Raw genomic sequence first — 17,228 nt, 5'->3', positions numbered from 1 at the left:
GCTTCTTGCTCACTGGTCCTGATGTGAGTGAAGAGATGCTGCAGAGAGGAAGCTGGAAAGTGATCTAGTCCGGGCAGCTCAGGAGGCAGTCCCTCCCGATAAAACAGGAAAGGCTAAGCTGAAGGCTTCTTTCCCCTCCTGCCTGTTCTAAACAAGTGCCTGCAGCAGCGCCCAGCGGTTGTCCAGGAGCGTGTGCAGGATTTCTCATCTCTGCTGCCTCTGGGATGGTTCCCCCATTAACCCTTTCCCTGCTCACCGGCTCCTCTGTTGGTCTGCAGAGAAACACTCCCGCTTGGCTGGAAATAGGGAGGACAGAGTTGGATGCTGCATCACAGTTGTAGTTCTCCGGGCACTGACTTGTTGCACTCAGTGGAACTTCTGCGTCAGTATATTTAGCAGGAGTGTGTGTTCCCAAAATATTGATAGAAGCAAACTTTTTTTTTTTTAAGGCATGAGATAGATCGCCTCTCCTAGCACCCCACCTTCTAGTTCCTGGAAGAAAAGCCATGATCCTAAAAATGAGTCTTCAGGTGTGTTTATGTCCATGGAGTTTACTTTCAGGCCTTTTGTACATGTGCAGTAGAGTCCTGTGGTGGTAGAGTGGGACAGGATCACTCCAGTCTGCAGGTGCGGGATGGCATTCTTGAATGACCCCTCACCATTAAAAAAACCAGCAAACAATCTCCCCACAAGCCAAAACTTAGCACACCAGGGATAAAAGCTGCAGCCCAGCTTGTGCTAATTTTCTGCTTGCAAGGTGTTTTTGTTTTAGTGTAGATCATTCACAAATATGCTTCCACATCTGGGTTCTGAAATGATACCGTCTATTCTACCACCTCTGGACTCTTCTGCCTCATTCTCCCCCCTTTTTGATGCAAATATCCAGAGGTGCTTTTACCCCTGGAATTCCGGGCTGAAGTCCAGGGCCTCAACAGCTTCTGGGGGCCCGCAAATCCTCTGTAGTCTGTCCTGGGTGGTGCGGTCGCCCGGCCGAGCATGATGATGCTTAATTTGCAGGGGAGGGGTGGACCTTCAAAGGCCTTTAGGTCCAGGCACCAAAATTACCTGGGTGCACCTCTGCAAATATTTGTCTGGTTTGAGGAGGTGACTTTAGGGGTCCACTGCAGCAAGGAAGTGGCGTGCCACTGTAGAGGCTGCTCATGAGCTTTGGTAGGCAACAACCTACTTCGCTGGAGGCATGAAAGGAAGCAGGCTGAGAAGATGAAGAGAAGAGGGAAAGAAGGCTGATGAGGCATCAAGGTGAGACCTGAAAAAGCAACCAAAGATGTATGCAGCCCTTCTTTCCCTCTTCTCTTCCTACTGCTACTACTTATATTGCACTTTTCCACAAAAGTTCTCAAAGCGGTTTACATAGAAAAATAAATAATAAATAAATAAGAGAGTTCCAAAAGCACCCACAATCTTTAAAATAAACTAGGTAGACACCAGCAACAGCCACTAGAAGGATTCTGTACCAGGACTGGATATATTCGGATACCTGGCTACAAAATATGAACCCATCATATAATTTAAACGTTAGCTCGAAGTCAAACTGTGCATACTCAAAACGCCTGTAGCCCCAGATGGCGGCAGCAGATAATTATTTTTTTCAGGGAGACAGAAATTGACGTCACACCCCACCCCAACAAAATTATCTACCGATCTGTGCAAAATATCTTCAGGGACAGACAGGGCTTGCTCTGAGGTAGGGCTCTTGCTAGACAATCTTGGGACGTGTGCTGTAAGAAGACAAGAATGTCATGGAGCACATGCAGAAGGCCTTTAATTCTGCCCCAAACCAAAAACAAAACCCCTGCACATCTGGGATTAGAGGGGAGGTCTCCCAGATGAGATAGCATGACTCTCAATCAAGCCTTGGACTCCTGGACCTCTCTTTGTCAAAATTAAGCACTGGCTGCGGTGCAGGGGAGGACAAAATGAACTAAGAAGGTGGGAAGTAGAGCTAAAGGACAGGTCAGTCTGACACACACACATACATACACATGCATTCTGCATGTACACAGAAATAAAGCCCAGGCCAATTTGGGGAGGAGAGTTGGTATTGTGGTAGCAAGCATGACTTGTCCCCATAGCTAAGCAGGGTCTGCCCTGGTTGCATCTGAATGGGAGACTTGATGTGTGAGCACTGGAAGAGATTCCCCTCAGGGGATGAAGCCGCTCTGGGAAGAGCAGAAGGCTCCAAGTTCCTTCAATGGCAGCATCTCCAAGATAGGGCTGAGAGAGATTCCTGCCTGTTGCAACCTTGGAGAAGCCACTGCCAGTCTGTGAAGACAATACTGAGCTAGATAGACCAATGGTCTGACTCAGTATATGGCAGTTTTCTATGTTCCTAATTTCTTGCCCCCAACAAATCCTGACAACTGGAGTGCTGAACATGAGTGAATCCAGTCTGTCACTGAAAACATTGACTGGGAGGAACATCAAATGTAAGACACATTTATCACTTTTTGCACATTCCAGAGCATTAGCCTTATTATTATTATTATTATTATTAGTAGTAGTAGTAGTAGTAGTAGTAGTAGTAGTAGCCTGTTAAGTCTGTTACAGCAAAAAACCAAAAACATTGGAGCATCATGTGCCATGGCACAGCCTGTATATCTTTCATGATTGCATGGCTGTTTGCCGCTACCCTTTGCAATTCTCTCTCACATGTACACCCCTCTCCCTCCCTCCCTTCTCTCTCTTCATAGCCTACTTTACAGGGTTGTTGTGAGGGTAAAACAAAGGATGGGACATTGGGGAGCAAGAAATCTATGAGCCCTTAAGGTCCTCCAGTACTCATGCATATGTTAATCCTTCCTTCCTTCCTTCCTTCCTTTCCAGCAAAAGGAATAACCTCCGCAGACCCACACCTGGGGTGAAGCAAGGTTGGGTCCTAGGACATACCCTGAAGATGCCCCACACATTCTTCTTCAGAGAAGTGCGAGGGGGAGGAGAACAAAGATCAAACTGTCACCCAATGGTGGTAGAAAACAGGGGGTGGGAAATGAAGAGGGGCACAGAAGGGGCAAAATGCATGTATGGGCAGGCAAGCTGTGCCCCACACACTAGATTTCCAAAACAAAAATGAGAGGTGGAGGGCAAACCACTTGTGGGGGGGGGCATGTCCACCCTGCCCCCCCCTCACTGCCTAAGGGGCACAAGGACACTTATCCCCTCTTGTTCAGCTGTGGCTATGCCCCTGCCCTCACCACCTGGTTACCTCCCCTAGCGCCTTCCCATCACTAACAACCAACATGGCAAGAACATGGTCCCTGCAAACAGGAGGCCAGGTTGGTTTTGATGGTGGTTGTTTTTTAAAGGCGAGAGGCAGGCGGGCGAGAGAGACGCGTGGCGTTAGGACCCAGCGGGCACGAGCCCTTCACTCGAGGGCCGGGCACGGAGGGCGGGCGAGCGAGCGAGCGCGGGAGCTGTCAATCAGGCAACGTGGGGAAAGTGACAGAGGTGGGCCGTCCCGGTTGACACTTGGCTCTCTCCGAGGGGGGATATTTAACTTGGGATTGAGCGAGGCGAGCGCAGCAGTCGCGCGGTGGCTGGGAAGGAGGAGAGCCGAGCAGAGAGGCGCAAAGCGAGCGCGCTCAGCCCGAGCAGCCAAGGAGCGAGCCAGCAGCCAGCAGCCAGCCAGGGCAGGTAGCGGGCCAGGCGCTCTCCGCAGCCCTTCAGCGAGCCGGGCCAGGAGGGAAGCGTCCGGCCTCGGAGATCCAGCACAGCAGCCGCCCAGAGCGCTCCGGCGGCGGGCCGAGGACGAACCCCTCTCGCGGGCTGCTGCTGCGCTCCCAGCCGGCTGCGGCGAGGAGCACGCTGCCCGCAGCAGGCGACCCTCCGAGGAGAGAGCGAGAGCGAGAGAGCGCCAGCCGGCGCTGCCGCCTTGCCCTCCGCGGGGTCCTGCGTCCTACCCCCTGGGATAAGAACTGGGGCTTGTGCGCCTGGGCGCTTTGGCGGCGGCGGCGGCGGCTCTTGAGTTTGCTTGGATTTCTGCGGCCGTTTCGCAACTCGGAGAGGAAGCGACCGGGAGGAGAGCACCGAGGGAGAGAGCGAGCTGTTGCCCGCTCGCAGCCTCCCGATCCTCGCGTCCTCACGCCTGGGCTGCCGATGGGGGCGTCTGAAGCGTGAGTGTCCTTCTTTGGCCGGTTCCAGTGGGGATTTTATTGCGGGGGGCCCCCCGCGACTGGAGCGGCGTGTGGAGGATGATGGCTTCGGAGAGAGGAAGATCGGGTGGCCCTCAAACCTAGATTGGTGCGACGCCTGCCCGGCGAGATCCGCCTCTGGGGCCCCCTCCAGCACCCTAGCGAGCAAGACTCCGACATGAAGCAAAGTTCGCCGGGATCCTTTTTGCAGGTTTCCTGGGAACCGGTGGCTGTTTGACGCGGCGGGGGGCTAGCCAGAGAACCAGCCACCCCGCAAGCAAGAAACTGCGTGCCCTTCGACTCCCCTCCTCTGCTTGCCGAGAGGGAAGGGCAGGGAAAGCGGGAAGCCCCCTGCCCACCCCCAGCCAGAAAATTGGGAAGATTCCTTGTGCGCCTCGCTCCTCTCTCCTTGAACCCCTCCTCCACCCCCACCCTCCCAGTGCTCCAAGCCAGCTCTCCCCCCCCCCTCACAGTTTCCCCCCATCTATAAAAGAGGGTTTTATTCTTGGGCTCCGATCTCACGCCAAACCCTGTCATACCGTCTAGACATGTTGTCGTGGGTCTAAGACCAGCTGTCACCATGGGGATGGAGACTGGTCCGCTGTGAATTTTTTGGAGAGAGAGAGAGAGAGGGAAGGGGGGGACGCGAATTACCAAGTGCAAAAAGAATTTGGTTGCCCTTTGGGAGGGCTTCTTTGCAAGGAGGGGGCCGGCTCTTTCCCACCCAGCCACCCCCCAGTTCTCCCCACCCTGCCACCCCCTTTCTGCCGTTCGCCATGCTAGCCTAGGAGCGGCGGCGGCGGAGGGGAGGGCACCAGGGAACCTCGCTTGCGTCTGTCATCTAACCCCTTGGCGATCTATTTAAAGCCGGAGGGCCTGGATGGACTTTGTCTCAGCCTATTTATGAATCCCTTGGTCTTGGCAAGTGGGTCTGCAGAGCATTAACTTGGAGCCTTGGAACAATCGGGGGGAAGCCAGTCCACTCCAGCGCCTGGAGGGGGGCTGGACGGTGAAGGGGGGGGCGGGGACCGTCTGCCAGCGCCAGTGGACTGAGCTTGAGCTAAGGGGAGCATGAAGGCCTCCCAGGCGCTCCTGCTCTGCTCTTCCTTGGCAGTGCTGTTCCAACGCTGCCTTCCCCAGCCCTACCTGCGGCTCAGGCCCTCTCCCAGCGACAACCTGCCCGTCAAGGACATCATTGAGCATCCCGACCCGGAGTATGACCCCAAGGAGCAAGACTTGGACGGCCGGACTTTGCACAAGAAGCTGGGCAGCAACTTTGACCCCCACTTCATGGCGGTGGTGGCCCCAGCTCAGGTGAACCTCTCCAGTCCTGACCCATTGCACCGGTTCAAGGTGTCGGGGCCCTTGCCCGGCGAGCTGAAAAAGCTGGACCTGGGGGAGACGCCCTACGGGGCCCGGCTCAAGATGGGCAAGAAGGCCCGCCGGAAGTTCCTGCAGTGGCTTTGGGCGTATACCTATTGCCCCGTGCTGTACACCTGGAAGGATCTGGGCATCCGGTTCTGGCCTCGGTACATCAAGGAAGGGAACTGCTTTGCAGAGAAGTCCTGCTCCTTCCCGGAGGGCATGTACTGTAAGCCGGTCAAATCGGTCACCAAGACCTTCTTGAGATGGTACTGCCAAGGGTGGTCGAGGCAGAAATATTGCACCTGGATCCCTGTCCAGTATCCTGTGATTTCAGAGTGCAAATGCTCCTGCTAGCCTCACTCGTTGGGTGGGGTGCAGCCTGGATCCAAGAGACCTCATTGCTCTATGTGTACGTGTGTGCGCTTGGATCAGCTCCAGGAGATGGAAGCTACCCAGTGCCTTGGGATGAGGTGGAGTGGGTGCTGCTTTTCCAGCCTCACATGAGTCCCATCAGCAAGGTCTTGGGGTTCTGAGGGCACCTGGGATCATCCAGCCACATGACTTATGGATATGGCAGGTGCCAGCCCTGAGGAGGAACTGATGGTGCATTCAAGAACGTGGTGGTCCCAGCAAGCATCTAGCTCTTCCAAGATGATAGACACAAAATAGCATTTGGCACACGTTCACCAGAGACATTGCTTATTCATTTCTCTGTCCTCTCTTCTTTTTTCCCCAGCACCCCCTTGCACTGTATTATTTTTTAATTATTTTATTTTATTTGAAGGGGCGGGGAGCAAAACCTGAAAGGAGCTGCAGTGCAGGCCAGAGAAAAGCTAAGCACTACAATGAGATGTTTATTTTTATACATATATAGCGTTCTAACAAAAAGAAAATTACCATCCTTGTAAATATAGAGAATATAAAAGGAGGAAAATTCAGCTTTGTCTTTTTGTTGTTATTTTTATTATTGTTTTTATTATTAATTAAATGATACAGGACCACATGTTGAACCCAGCCCTTTGGAAATTGAACACTTTCTTTCAGCAAATGGGATGGGTGGATATAATTCCTACAGAGATGGCTTATGATACCCAACCTGATCCAAAACCTTTTAAGAAGTTTAATTTCTATTTCCTGTATTTGTTTGTCTGTTTTTCCTTCTGGACTTGTCACTGATCTTCAGACTAATTTTCAAAGTTCTCTAGGTTGGTTTTTTTTTTTAATGTATATTGATTAAGGAGAATTTTTTTTTTAAATGTATGAAGTTATGAAGAGTGATTTTGTTTTGTTTTGGAATACATATAGTAATGTAGAGATGTTAAAAGACATTTCTGGTGTACAGTTTATTTATTTTTAATGTTTGTGTATAGGAGAAAAAAAGCTAGAGATTATGCCAGAAAAATATTGAAAATGTTTACTTGAATATTCCTTTTACAACATATCAGTGTACATATTCAACCATGACTGATCAAAACATTTTTAGCAATAAACTCTATCTTTGAAGAAATCCTTCCATGACGTGCTACAGATCTCTGGAAAATGCCCCTCATGGATTGCATCTTGTATCAACCTGGTGATAGGTAACAAGACCAGGGACCCCACCTGGTGTAAAATCCAGAAAGATCTATTGACGTTAACTGAGCTGTGCAGTTTTTAAAGACATCTGATAAGGATAGGGCTCTCAACTGTCAACATTAATAGCATCTATGGAAGGTGCAGTAGTCGTGGTGGTGTTTAGAAAAGGGCAAAGCATGCTCTCAAAACTTAGAATGTTTTGGAAAAGGCGCAATCTTCTGAAAATCCATGGGGAGTTATATCTGGGTCAGTCAGTCTGATGTGGCAGGTGGGTTCCTCACTTCGTTTCCCCCATATTGCAACAGAAGAAGGGCTAGAGATTATCACCTACGCATTAAAATGCCTTTAAAAATTCAGAAGCTTATGCGTTAGAACAGGACCGCACAACTTGGCCCTCCCGCTGTTTTTGGACTATAATTCCCAGCATTCCCAGCCACAGAGGCCAATAGTCTGGGATTATGGTAGTCCAACATCTGCAGGAAGGCTATCTTATTTATGTATTATTTATTTTTCTATGTAAACCACTTTGAGAACTTTGGGTGAAGAGCGGTATATATATCCTTCGTAGTAGTAGTAGTTGTTGTGTGCAGTCCTGTGTTAGAAGAAAGTTTCCCAGCCTTGGGTCCCCAGATCCTTTTGGACTATAAACCCCATAATCCCCAGCTACAATCCCCATAATCCCCAGTTCAACAACATCTGAGGGCCCAAGGTTGGGAACCCCTATTTAGAACAGCTACTGATCTCCTTGCTAGTCGTATGCTGACCTAGGGAGAGATGCAAAGCTGGCCCCTTGCACATTCCGACCAAAAAAAGAAAGAAAAAGAAATCATCCACCCCAAACAACCCTGCTACATTAAATGGCTTTCAATTTGTGAAGTGTTTTATCATCTTGATTGTATTTGCCTTTGTGGGTCTATAGTTCCTATCAGCTGGCTGGGAGATAATAGCATTTTCAAACCGTGTTCTGGAAAATGCTGGAGTTCTTCAGAAGCTGGAGAACATGCTGGAGTTCCTCAGATTGTTTGATGAGAAGGCCCGTGTGATTAGGCATTATGGTGATCTGTAACCTCCAAGAGAAGGAGCAGTATACCACTGGATAACAGTTGCTGGGGAGAAACAGGGAGTGCTGTTACCTTCATGCAGGGGCACCAAGATACTGTGATTCTATGCCAAGATACTGTGGCACCTGAGGCAAGGCACCAAATTCTGCCTTTCTTTCCCCACAATCCCAGTGAGGGCCACCCCCCTTTTGAAATCAGTCTTTGCAAGCTTTGGAAGTGGTGCAAGGAGAAGGGGAGTTTGCCGGCAGAGAGACTCTCCTCGTGCTTCTTGCAAACTCTGCAAAGGAGTGTGATGTGTGCAAAAGAGTGTAATGCTTGCAAAGTTTGCAAGGGTCCGACAGGTCCTGAAGTGCAATTATGGCATTTTGGGGGGCATCTCACTGCCCTGCTGCCCTAATAATCTGTTACCTGAGGCGACCGCCTCATCCTTCCTCATGAAAGAGCTGCTCTGCCTTTATGCCTTATTTGTGGGCCTCCCAGAAGCATCTAGTTAAGTGGCCACAGTAGGAAACAGGATGATATATTTCTAGGGCTGCTCAGCTTTGGCACTCCTGCTGATGTTGGCCTACAACTCCCATAATCCCTGGCTATTGGCCAGTATGGTGGGGATTATGGGAGTTGTAGTCCAAAAAACAGCTGGGAGGCCTAAATTGAGCAGGCCTGGACAGACCCTTGGTCCAATCCAGAACTTCTTAAGAGCAGTTCTGGCCATCAAGTATTCATGAAGCACAGTTTCTCCATCAGTATTCAATCCCCCCTGCCATGAGTGTGTTTTATCCAGGGATGCCAACCTGATTTTCTTAGCCTGTGACCTTCACACAATCATTCAAATCTAGGTTTAACGTGGGTTAGCAACATTAGTGTGATGGTGTGAACCCAGACCAAGGTGGGAATCTCAGATTCATCTCAGGCATAAACTACCTTGGATGTGGGTTCAAACAACAGCTCTCATGTTGGTAACCCGCATTAAACCTCCGTTCAAATGATGTGTGAACCAGTCCAGAATATACCAAGCCTCATCACCCATAATCTGTCAGCAACAACTGGTGCTTGGGAAAGGTTCCTTGCTGGTTTTATAGTTCTTCTGAACGTAGCCATCTACTGTTTGCTTTCAATCACATCATGCACAAACAGATAATGCGAGAGGCAGCAAAGTTTCTGGATCTTAAGCATATTTAAGAGTCTTGTCAGTTTCAGTTGGATTACTTGTAGGCATGCATAGGCTTGCAGCCTTTTCCTTTTGCATTGCTCCTGCTGGATCTCTGCTTTTGGACAGAAGGTTCTCTTGTACCCTACTTTTGGCTGCCCTGGTTCTAGGTCTCCTTCTCTCTTCAACTGGGGTGACAGTGACTCCCAACCATCCTAGCCAGGATTAAACATGGACTGCTGTAGAAATATGCCCTGGAATGCTCTGCCATGCTCTTGGGGTTTCAGGGCGGATATCCCAGAGTGCCTTAGCAGATAGGCTGATGTCAAAAGGGTCCCCTGAATATTGAGTTTTGAAAACCCTTTCATGTTTTCCACGCAAGGTTTTTGAAGCCCTTTAGCTCGCATCTCCTCTAGAATGGAGGGTGTGCATTCACATACCGGGCAGATTTACCCCAAACTCCCTGTGAGCTATCAGGGAGCACTTCACACACAATCCAGGTTTTTCACTGCGTGTCAGAGTGTAGCCTAATTAATATTTGGGGTAAAAAAGCAATCCACTTTTTGTGTCTTTTTTTTTTTGACAACTCCGAGTTTGTAGTAAAGCCTGTTGTGTGAAGAATGCCCTGGGCAATGATAAACTTGCCCAGGGCTCTGCACAGTAGCCCCAATACAGTGGGTGTTCATGAGAAACCCCATTAATTTCACTGGGCCTTCAGTGCAACTGACAAGCTGATTCTATGCATCAGAGCTTCCGAAATTTAGGTCCCCAGATGTTGTTGGATTACAACTCCCACCATCCCAAGCCACAATGGCCAAAGGCATCTGGGAACCCAAATTCAGGAGCCTCTGCTATATATGCCTAAAGTGTGCCATCGAGTTGGTTTCTACTCCTGGTGACCACAGAGCCCTGTGGATTTTTTTGGTAGAATACAGGAGGGGTTGACCATTGCCATCTCCCTCACAGTATGAGATGAAACCTTTCAGCATCTTCCTATATCGCTGCTGCCCAATATAGGTGTTTCTCATAGTCTGGGAGGCACACCAGCAGGGATTTGAACCAGCAACTTCTGGCTTGCTTAGTCAAGTAATTTCCCTGCTGCACCATTAGGTGGCTTATATATGCGTGTGCCGAGCTAAATCCGACTGAGTTCAATGGGACCTAGTTCCCAGTAGCCTGCCTTTCACCTGGTAGTAAACCCCACTGAATTCAGTGAAACCTCTGAGCAAACACCCATAAGATTGAGCTATGAGTTTCTCTGAAGCGGAGCTAATACGTTCCTAATCAAGGTGGGCCTTCTAGCCAGGTTTTCAGGGCTGCTGGTAGTGTTGGGAACTTGGTCCTGTACTCTTCTGGGATGCTTATTCTGCTGGGTGAAAAGGATAAATGATCAGTACTCTGTTGAAATGACTTGACGAGCAAGCCAGAGGTTGCTGGTTTGAATCCCCGCTGGTATGTTTCCCAGACTATGGGAAATACCTATATCAGGCAGCAGCGATATAGGAAGATGCTGAAAGGTATCATCTCATACTGTGCGGAAGATGGCAATGGTAAACCCCTCCTGTATTCTACCAAAGACAACCACAGGGCTCTGAGGTCGTCAGGAGTCGACACCAACTCGACAGCACACTTTACCTTTTATTCTGTTGAACAGAGCATTCAAACCTCCAATTACATCTTCTGTTGCTACTCCAGATTTCTGTTAAATTTCTAGCTAAGTTTCTGTTAAATTTTCGCAGCAATGAATCATCCCTGTAATTTCCACTTTACAGAGCTGTTTCTCTCCCAGGAGCTCAACCAACAAATCGGTGACTGAGAAGGGACTCGAATTCATGTATCCCAGCTCCAGCATACTATCCATTAGGCCACGCTTCCTCTGCCCAGTAAGAACTCAGCACCCTTTTTGGCATCAAAGACAGTAGGCCTGGTTGACACATCAGAATGACGGGGCAGAATGAGTGAGGCATTGCATTCACCTGCATATGTTGATCAGGTCTTATTAAGAGGGCCTGAAGATATGAAGGTACCTTTTATTGAGTCAGACCCATCTAGCTCAGTATTGAGCTAGATTTACTGAATTTAGTCCATCTAGTTCAGTATGTTGTTGTTGTTGTTGTTGTTGTGAACCATCCAGAAGAGTCATAAGTTTTGAGCGGTATAAAAATACATTAAATTAATAAATTAAGTAAGTAAGTCTGTCTGCAACAGTGCTACTCAACTTCGGCCTTTCTGCTGATGTTGGCCCACAACTCCTATCATCCCTGGCTATTGGCCACTGTGCCTGGGGATTCTGGGAGTCGTAGTCCAAAAATGGGGTGGGGGCAAGTTGAGCAGGACTGGCAGGGGATTCTGGGAGTCATAGTCCAAAAATGGGGTGGGGGCAAGTTGAGCAGGACTGGCAGGGGATTCTGGGAGTTGTAGTCCAAAAATGGGGTGGGGGCAAGTTGAGCAGGACTGGCAGTGGCTCTCCAAGGTTTCAGGCGAGCTCTGCGTGGAGATGTCAGTGAAAGAAACTGAGGCCGTCTGCATATAAAGCAGGTGCTCATTCACCAAACCAGTATTTCCCAGCCCTATCTGGAGTTGCCAGGAATTAAGCCTGGAACTTCTGCATGCAAGCTGTGACTGATAGTCAACAAGAGGCTGGCATTTTATGACTGAAATTGATCTGGCCCTAAAAAGGATATTTCAGAGAACACCCATCCACCGAAAGGGAGTGAGGACCAGGGGGGAGGCATTTGGGTATTCTGCTGCTGTAGCAAGATGGATGTCTACTCTGAGGCTATATCTGAGCAAAGGTGAACCATGTGAGGAACTGATGTAGGGTTGCCATTTCCGTCTCTGGCCCCTGCTCCTCTGCAGAGGGGCTCTTAATTTAATTTTCTTTTAAATTTACATTTTATAGCCCGCTCTTCCTCCAAGGAGCCCAGAGCGGTGTACTACATACTTAAGTTTCTCCTCACAACAACCCTGTGAAGTAGGTTAGGCTGAGAGAGAAGTGACTGGCCCAGAGTCACCCAGCAAGTCTCATGGCTGAATGGGGATTTGAACCCGGATCTCCCCGGTCTTAGTCCAGCACTCTAACCACTACACCACGCTGGCTCTTACCCCTGGACTTCGGGGCTGAAGTCCTCCACACACCCCTGGCAGCCCCCAATTCTTCTTTAGTCTGTCCTGGGTGGTGTGGTTTGTGCCCTCAAGGACTAACATGTTAAAAAAAATGATGTTTAACTTCCAGCGCACGGGAGTGGTGGTGGTGGTTTCCAAAATTACCTAGGGGCACCTCTGCTCCTCTGCCTATAACAGCAGCCTTGACACGCAGAAATCTAGCAACGCTAAGCGTTTCCTGGTGCGGAGAAAAGAATGGCAAGTGCTTCACCTGTTAAATTTCTCTGTGCAGGGATGCTGTTAAAAGTATCTTGCAACAACTTCTTTTCATGCTAGGAAAATGCTTCCCTTGCAGAATTTATATTAGAGGCTAGTGAAGGCATTGGCCATCCTGGGGTGTGCGTGCTCCCCACAGATTAGTAGCTCCTCTCACCGGTCTTATTGGAACTCTGTGGTAATTTGAAGGGAAAGTAACTTCCATATTAAGAGTCTCACTCTCTCTCTCTCGCTCTCAGTTCCCCATGGGAACTTCCCTTTAGAATGAAAGCATTATTATTATTTTATTACATTTTATATCCCACTCTTCCTCCAAGGGGCCCAGAGTATGTACTACATACTTAAGTTTCTCCTCACAACAACCCTGTGAAGTAGATTAGGCTGAGAGAGAAGTGACTGGCCCAGAGTCACCCAGCTAGTGAATGGGGATTTGAACTCGGGTCTCCCCGGTCCTACTCCGTCACTCTAGCCACTACACCACGCTGGCTCTGCTTAATGTGCAATACACTATTATTTTTCTCTCAGAAATGTAGCACATGGAACAGAATTCCTCCCCGCTCAAGAAATTGACTTGGCCACTTTTCTCTCCCCCTCAGCAATATTTGTTTGTTTGTTTGTTTGTTTGGTTATTTATTTATTTGGTTAGTTAGTACGTTTCTATACTGCCCTATAGAGGAGGTTTAACATATTTATTTCAACATAGGAACATAGGAAGCTGCCGTATACTGAGTCAGACCATTGGTCTATCTAGCTTAGTATTGTCTTCACAGACTGGCAGAGGTTTCTCCAAGGCTTAGGCTTCTCCCTGCTTAGCTAAGAGGACAAGTCATGCTTGCTTCCCACAAGACCAGCTCTCTTCCTCTAGATCTGTGGTTTTTCCCTCACAAAGGTTCTGTGTCAGTTAAAGGCTGTATGACAAAATTTCACCACAGGTGAATTCCACCTCACCAGGTGTGGAGATGTAACTTTTTTTTTTAACAAGAATTGCATGTGCTGAATAAAGTGTGTGTGTGTGTGTGTGATGACTTCTCCCTCATGTTGGTTCATTTTCTGGAAAGTCTCTCTAGAATGCTCTCTCAGAGTTCTGGCTTGCTTCTCCTCCCATAATCCTTTGCAAGCACTCACCTATTGCCACACACGAGGGACCTCACAACCATAAAAGTGTAGTTCCATAGGGACAAAGTTGCTCCGTTCTCTATCAGAGGCAGAATGTGTCTGTGTGGTGAACTGACAAAAGGCCCTATTTTGGGCAACATCCTTCCAAACACCAAAGCAGGGCAAAAGTGACCTATGTTTTTTCAATGCAGAATTTTCATGGAGGAGCTAAGTAAAATTCTGTGAGAACCTAGCCTCCGATAGATTGCCTTTTCTGCCATTTGATAATGTGAGGTATAGTGGTTAGAGAATGCTAGAATGAGGGAAGTTGGGTTAAAATCCCCCCTCAGTCATGGAGTTCATGGAGGCTCTTCAGACTGCAGGTTTTATCTACCGTGAGGTTTTACTGCGAGTTCAAGGCATAATGGATACCCTGACGCAAAAAGGGGATTTTTTTTAAACCCTGGACATAAAATCAGACCAGGTTCCAATACGGAGCGAAAAACCCAAGTCCTATGTGAAGTGCTCTCTGAAATATCGCACGGACATGGGTAATATGTGAACGCACACCCACCGTCCCAAAGTAAAGTTGCAGTAAAGCTGCTGTCTGGAAAAGATCTGGGTGACCTTAGGCCAGTCACCATCTCTTGGTCTAATCTCTCCTGCAGGGGTGTTGTGAGGAAAAAATGGGGGGAGGGGAGTTTAGTGTACACCACTCTTTTTATTTCATTTTAAAATAAAAAAAAATGTACACCACTCTGAGCTTTTCAGAGAATGGGTGGATTGCAAATTCAAAGTTTCCTCATTCAAATCCCCATTTGGCCATGAGACTTGCTGGGTGACTCTGGGCCAGTCACTTCTCTCTCAGCCTAACCTACTTCACAGGGTTGTTGTGAGGAGAAACTTATGTATGTAATACACCGCTCTGGGCTCCTTGGAGGAAGAGCAGGATATAAAAATGTTAATAATAATAATAATAATAATAATAATAATGATGATGATGATGATGATGATGGAAGGACTCGATATCTGGATAAAACAAACCAGTCAATAACACCTGTCTGACTGTGTAAATAAATAAATAAATAAATAAATAAATAATAGCAGAATAGAAGAAAAAGAAATAGAAAAAAATAACAAAATACAAAGATCTACAAATTGAAATTGAAAGGCTGTGGCAGAAAAAGACCAAAATAATCCCAGTGGTAATTGGCACCCTAGGTGCAATTCCAAAAGACCTTGAAGAGCACCTCAACACTATAGGGGCCACAGAAATCACCATCAGCCAATTACAAAAAGCAACTTTACTGGGAACAGCCTATATTCTGCGACAATATCTATAACAACTGCAGCAACATTGACAATAAAATTCAGCCATCCCAGGTCCTTGGGAAGGACTCGATGTCTGTATATAACAAACCAGTCAATAACTCCTGTCTGACTGTGTAAACAACAACAACAACAACAACAACAACAACAACAATAATAAATATAATTAATAATACAAACAGGATAAATGAATCTAGTTTCAAATACCATCTCCCTTTCCACCCATTTTCATAACCCCTCAGCCAGGAATAATACACACCTGATAGCTCAGATATGCCAACTTTTGCTAAAACCCATTAGTGTGGAATTTCATTGGATAGGTGAAACAACCAACACTCAGCTTGAACAGTGTACGCTGGGTAGGACCTGGCTAGTTTAAATACCAAAACACCATTTTGGGTTTGATCCTTAACTGCCCCTGGCCAGCATATTGTTCACCCTCTGATGTACAATGGAATTAGCATCCGTGTAAGGAATCTTGATTTATCAGGAGGCTAGGGCAAATAACTCTAGTCTAACCTTAACTTTTCTAATAAAAAGCTTAAGCAAAAATTGGGCTGGAGGAAGGGGGAAAAGACAGGTCAAGATGGTGAAATTGTCTACATATATATTCCAACTCTCACTATTCACCAGGGACAGTCTCTATTTTTTTCATACCTATTCCTGATAAAATCCGGTATCCCTATTCTTCATGTTGGAAAGGTGTTAGGCATGCCTTTTGAAAAACAGTGTTTGTTTGTACATTATTTATTTGTTTGTTTGTTTATTCAATTTCTATACTGCACTTCCAAAAATGGCTCAGGGCGGTTTACACCGAGAAATAATAAATAAATAAGATGGATTCCTGTTCCCAAAGGGCTCACGCTCGGGGGGAAATAAATTTATTATTTATATCTCACTCTTCTTCCAAGGAGCCCAGAGTGGTGTTCACAGTTATGCTTATCCTCACAAGAACCCCTGAAGTAGCTTTGGCTGAGAGATAAATGACTGACCAGAGTCACCCAGTGAGTTTCATTGCTGAATGGGGATTCGAACTCATCTCTCCCCAGTCCTAGTCCAGCACTCTAACCACTACACCCACATTTGTTTGTAGATGTGCTCTAGAAGAATACTAGTTTTAAAAATATACTGTATATGATATAACAATGGTTACTAAATACAAAGTGGTTAAGTGTTCAACTTTGTCACAATTAACTGCTAGTCTTCTAGTAAACCTTACTTTGGAAAGCATTGCAGAAATAAGAATTGGGTGTTTGATTTTCATCTGCAAAATGTGGTCAGCTATGCCTATGGCCCTTTCAATAACATTGCTCATGCTTAGCCTGGTTTCTGAGCAGCATTTCAACTTGTTCTCAATGTCAGGCATGAGGTTGGACACCCAGTCCCCTTGAGAAAAGGTTGTGGGGGGAGACCTTTCTTGTGCAAAATACCGGGGGGGGGCTGTTTTCGAAAGGAACAGGGAAGCTTGTCTTGCAAGAGGAACAACATCTGTGGTTTGGCGCTGAACATCTGTAGGAGGGCCTTTTTGGCGGGGGAGGGTATTCTGGGAAAATATTTCTGACCTAATCCCAGCAGTATCTGGTGTGGTGGGATTTGGTTACAAATGGCCCCTTAACGTCTTAGTGCGTTTTGTTCTGCTGGGTTTCAGGGGCATGCAGAGACCCCCTTGTATTGTGCTAACCTGGGAAATAAACCTTGGCTAGAATTGATGGCTAAATTTATTGTGGGGGATGGTAGAGGATCCCACCCCCCCTCCGGTGCACGCTAATTGCAAGTAGGATGGGAGAGTCTAAAGTCTCGATTCTGCTCCACAGAGAATTGCTCTTACCTCCAACCAACTTCCAGGAGAAGAGTAAAGTAACCAAGAATAAGGAATATATTCTTCATGCGAAAGAGGAAAGAGACTAGGGTGTCAACTGTTAAAAGAGTTCTCGACCATCTGAGAACAAGTCCCTTTACGTGTCTCTCTGACACTGTGTGACTGCAAAGTTACAAAATACTGTAAAACCAATTGCTTGGCTTGCTCCCCCTCCCTATTTTTTTAATGTGGTGGTCACCCCTCAGCATAAATCTAATTTATTTGACAGTATGGCCTTTTCTACTTTGAAAGAGCAAAGGAACGTCTGC

At 47.4% G+C, this 17,228-nt stretch overlaps 1 protein-coding gene across 1 annotated transcript; it reads left to right on the top strand.

The window, feature by feature from the left end:
* The first annotated feature begins 3,427 nt into the window (after window positions 1-3,427).
* On the top strand, window positions 3,428-7,023 carry LOC128336314 (noggin-2-like). The gene has a single exon (XM_053275713.1). It carries the CDS (start codon window positions 5,220-5,222, stop codon window positions 5,865-5,867), a length of 648 nt encoding a protein of 215 aa, XP_053131688.1. The 5' UTR covers window positions 3,428-5,219; the 3' UTR covers window positions 5,868-7,023.
* The last annotated feature ends 10,205 nt before the right edge of the window (window positions 7,024-17,228 follow it).

This window comes from Hemicordylus capensis, chromosome 13 (assembly GCF_027244095.1).
Source record: "Hemicordylus capensis ecotype Gifberg chromosome 13, rHemCap1.1.pri, whole genome shotgun sequence".
Lineage (NCBI taxonomy): Eukaryota > Metazoa > Chordata > Lepidosauria > Squamata > Cordylidae > Hemicordylus > Hemicordylus capensis.
The sequence above is the reverse complement of the archived record's forward strand: the minus strand, read 5'-3'. Positions and strand labels throughout refer to the sequence as shown.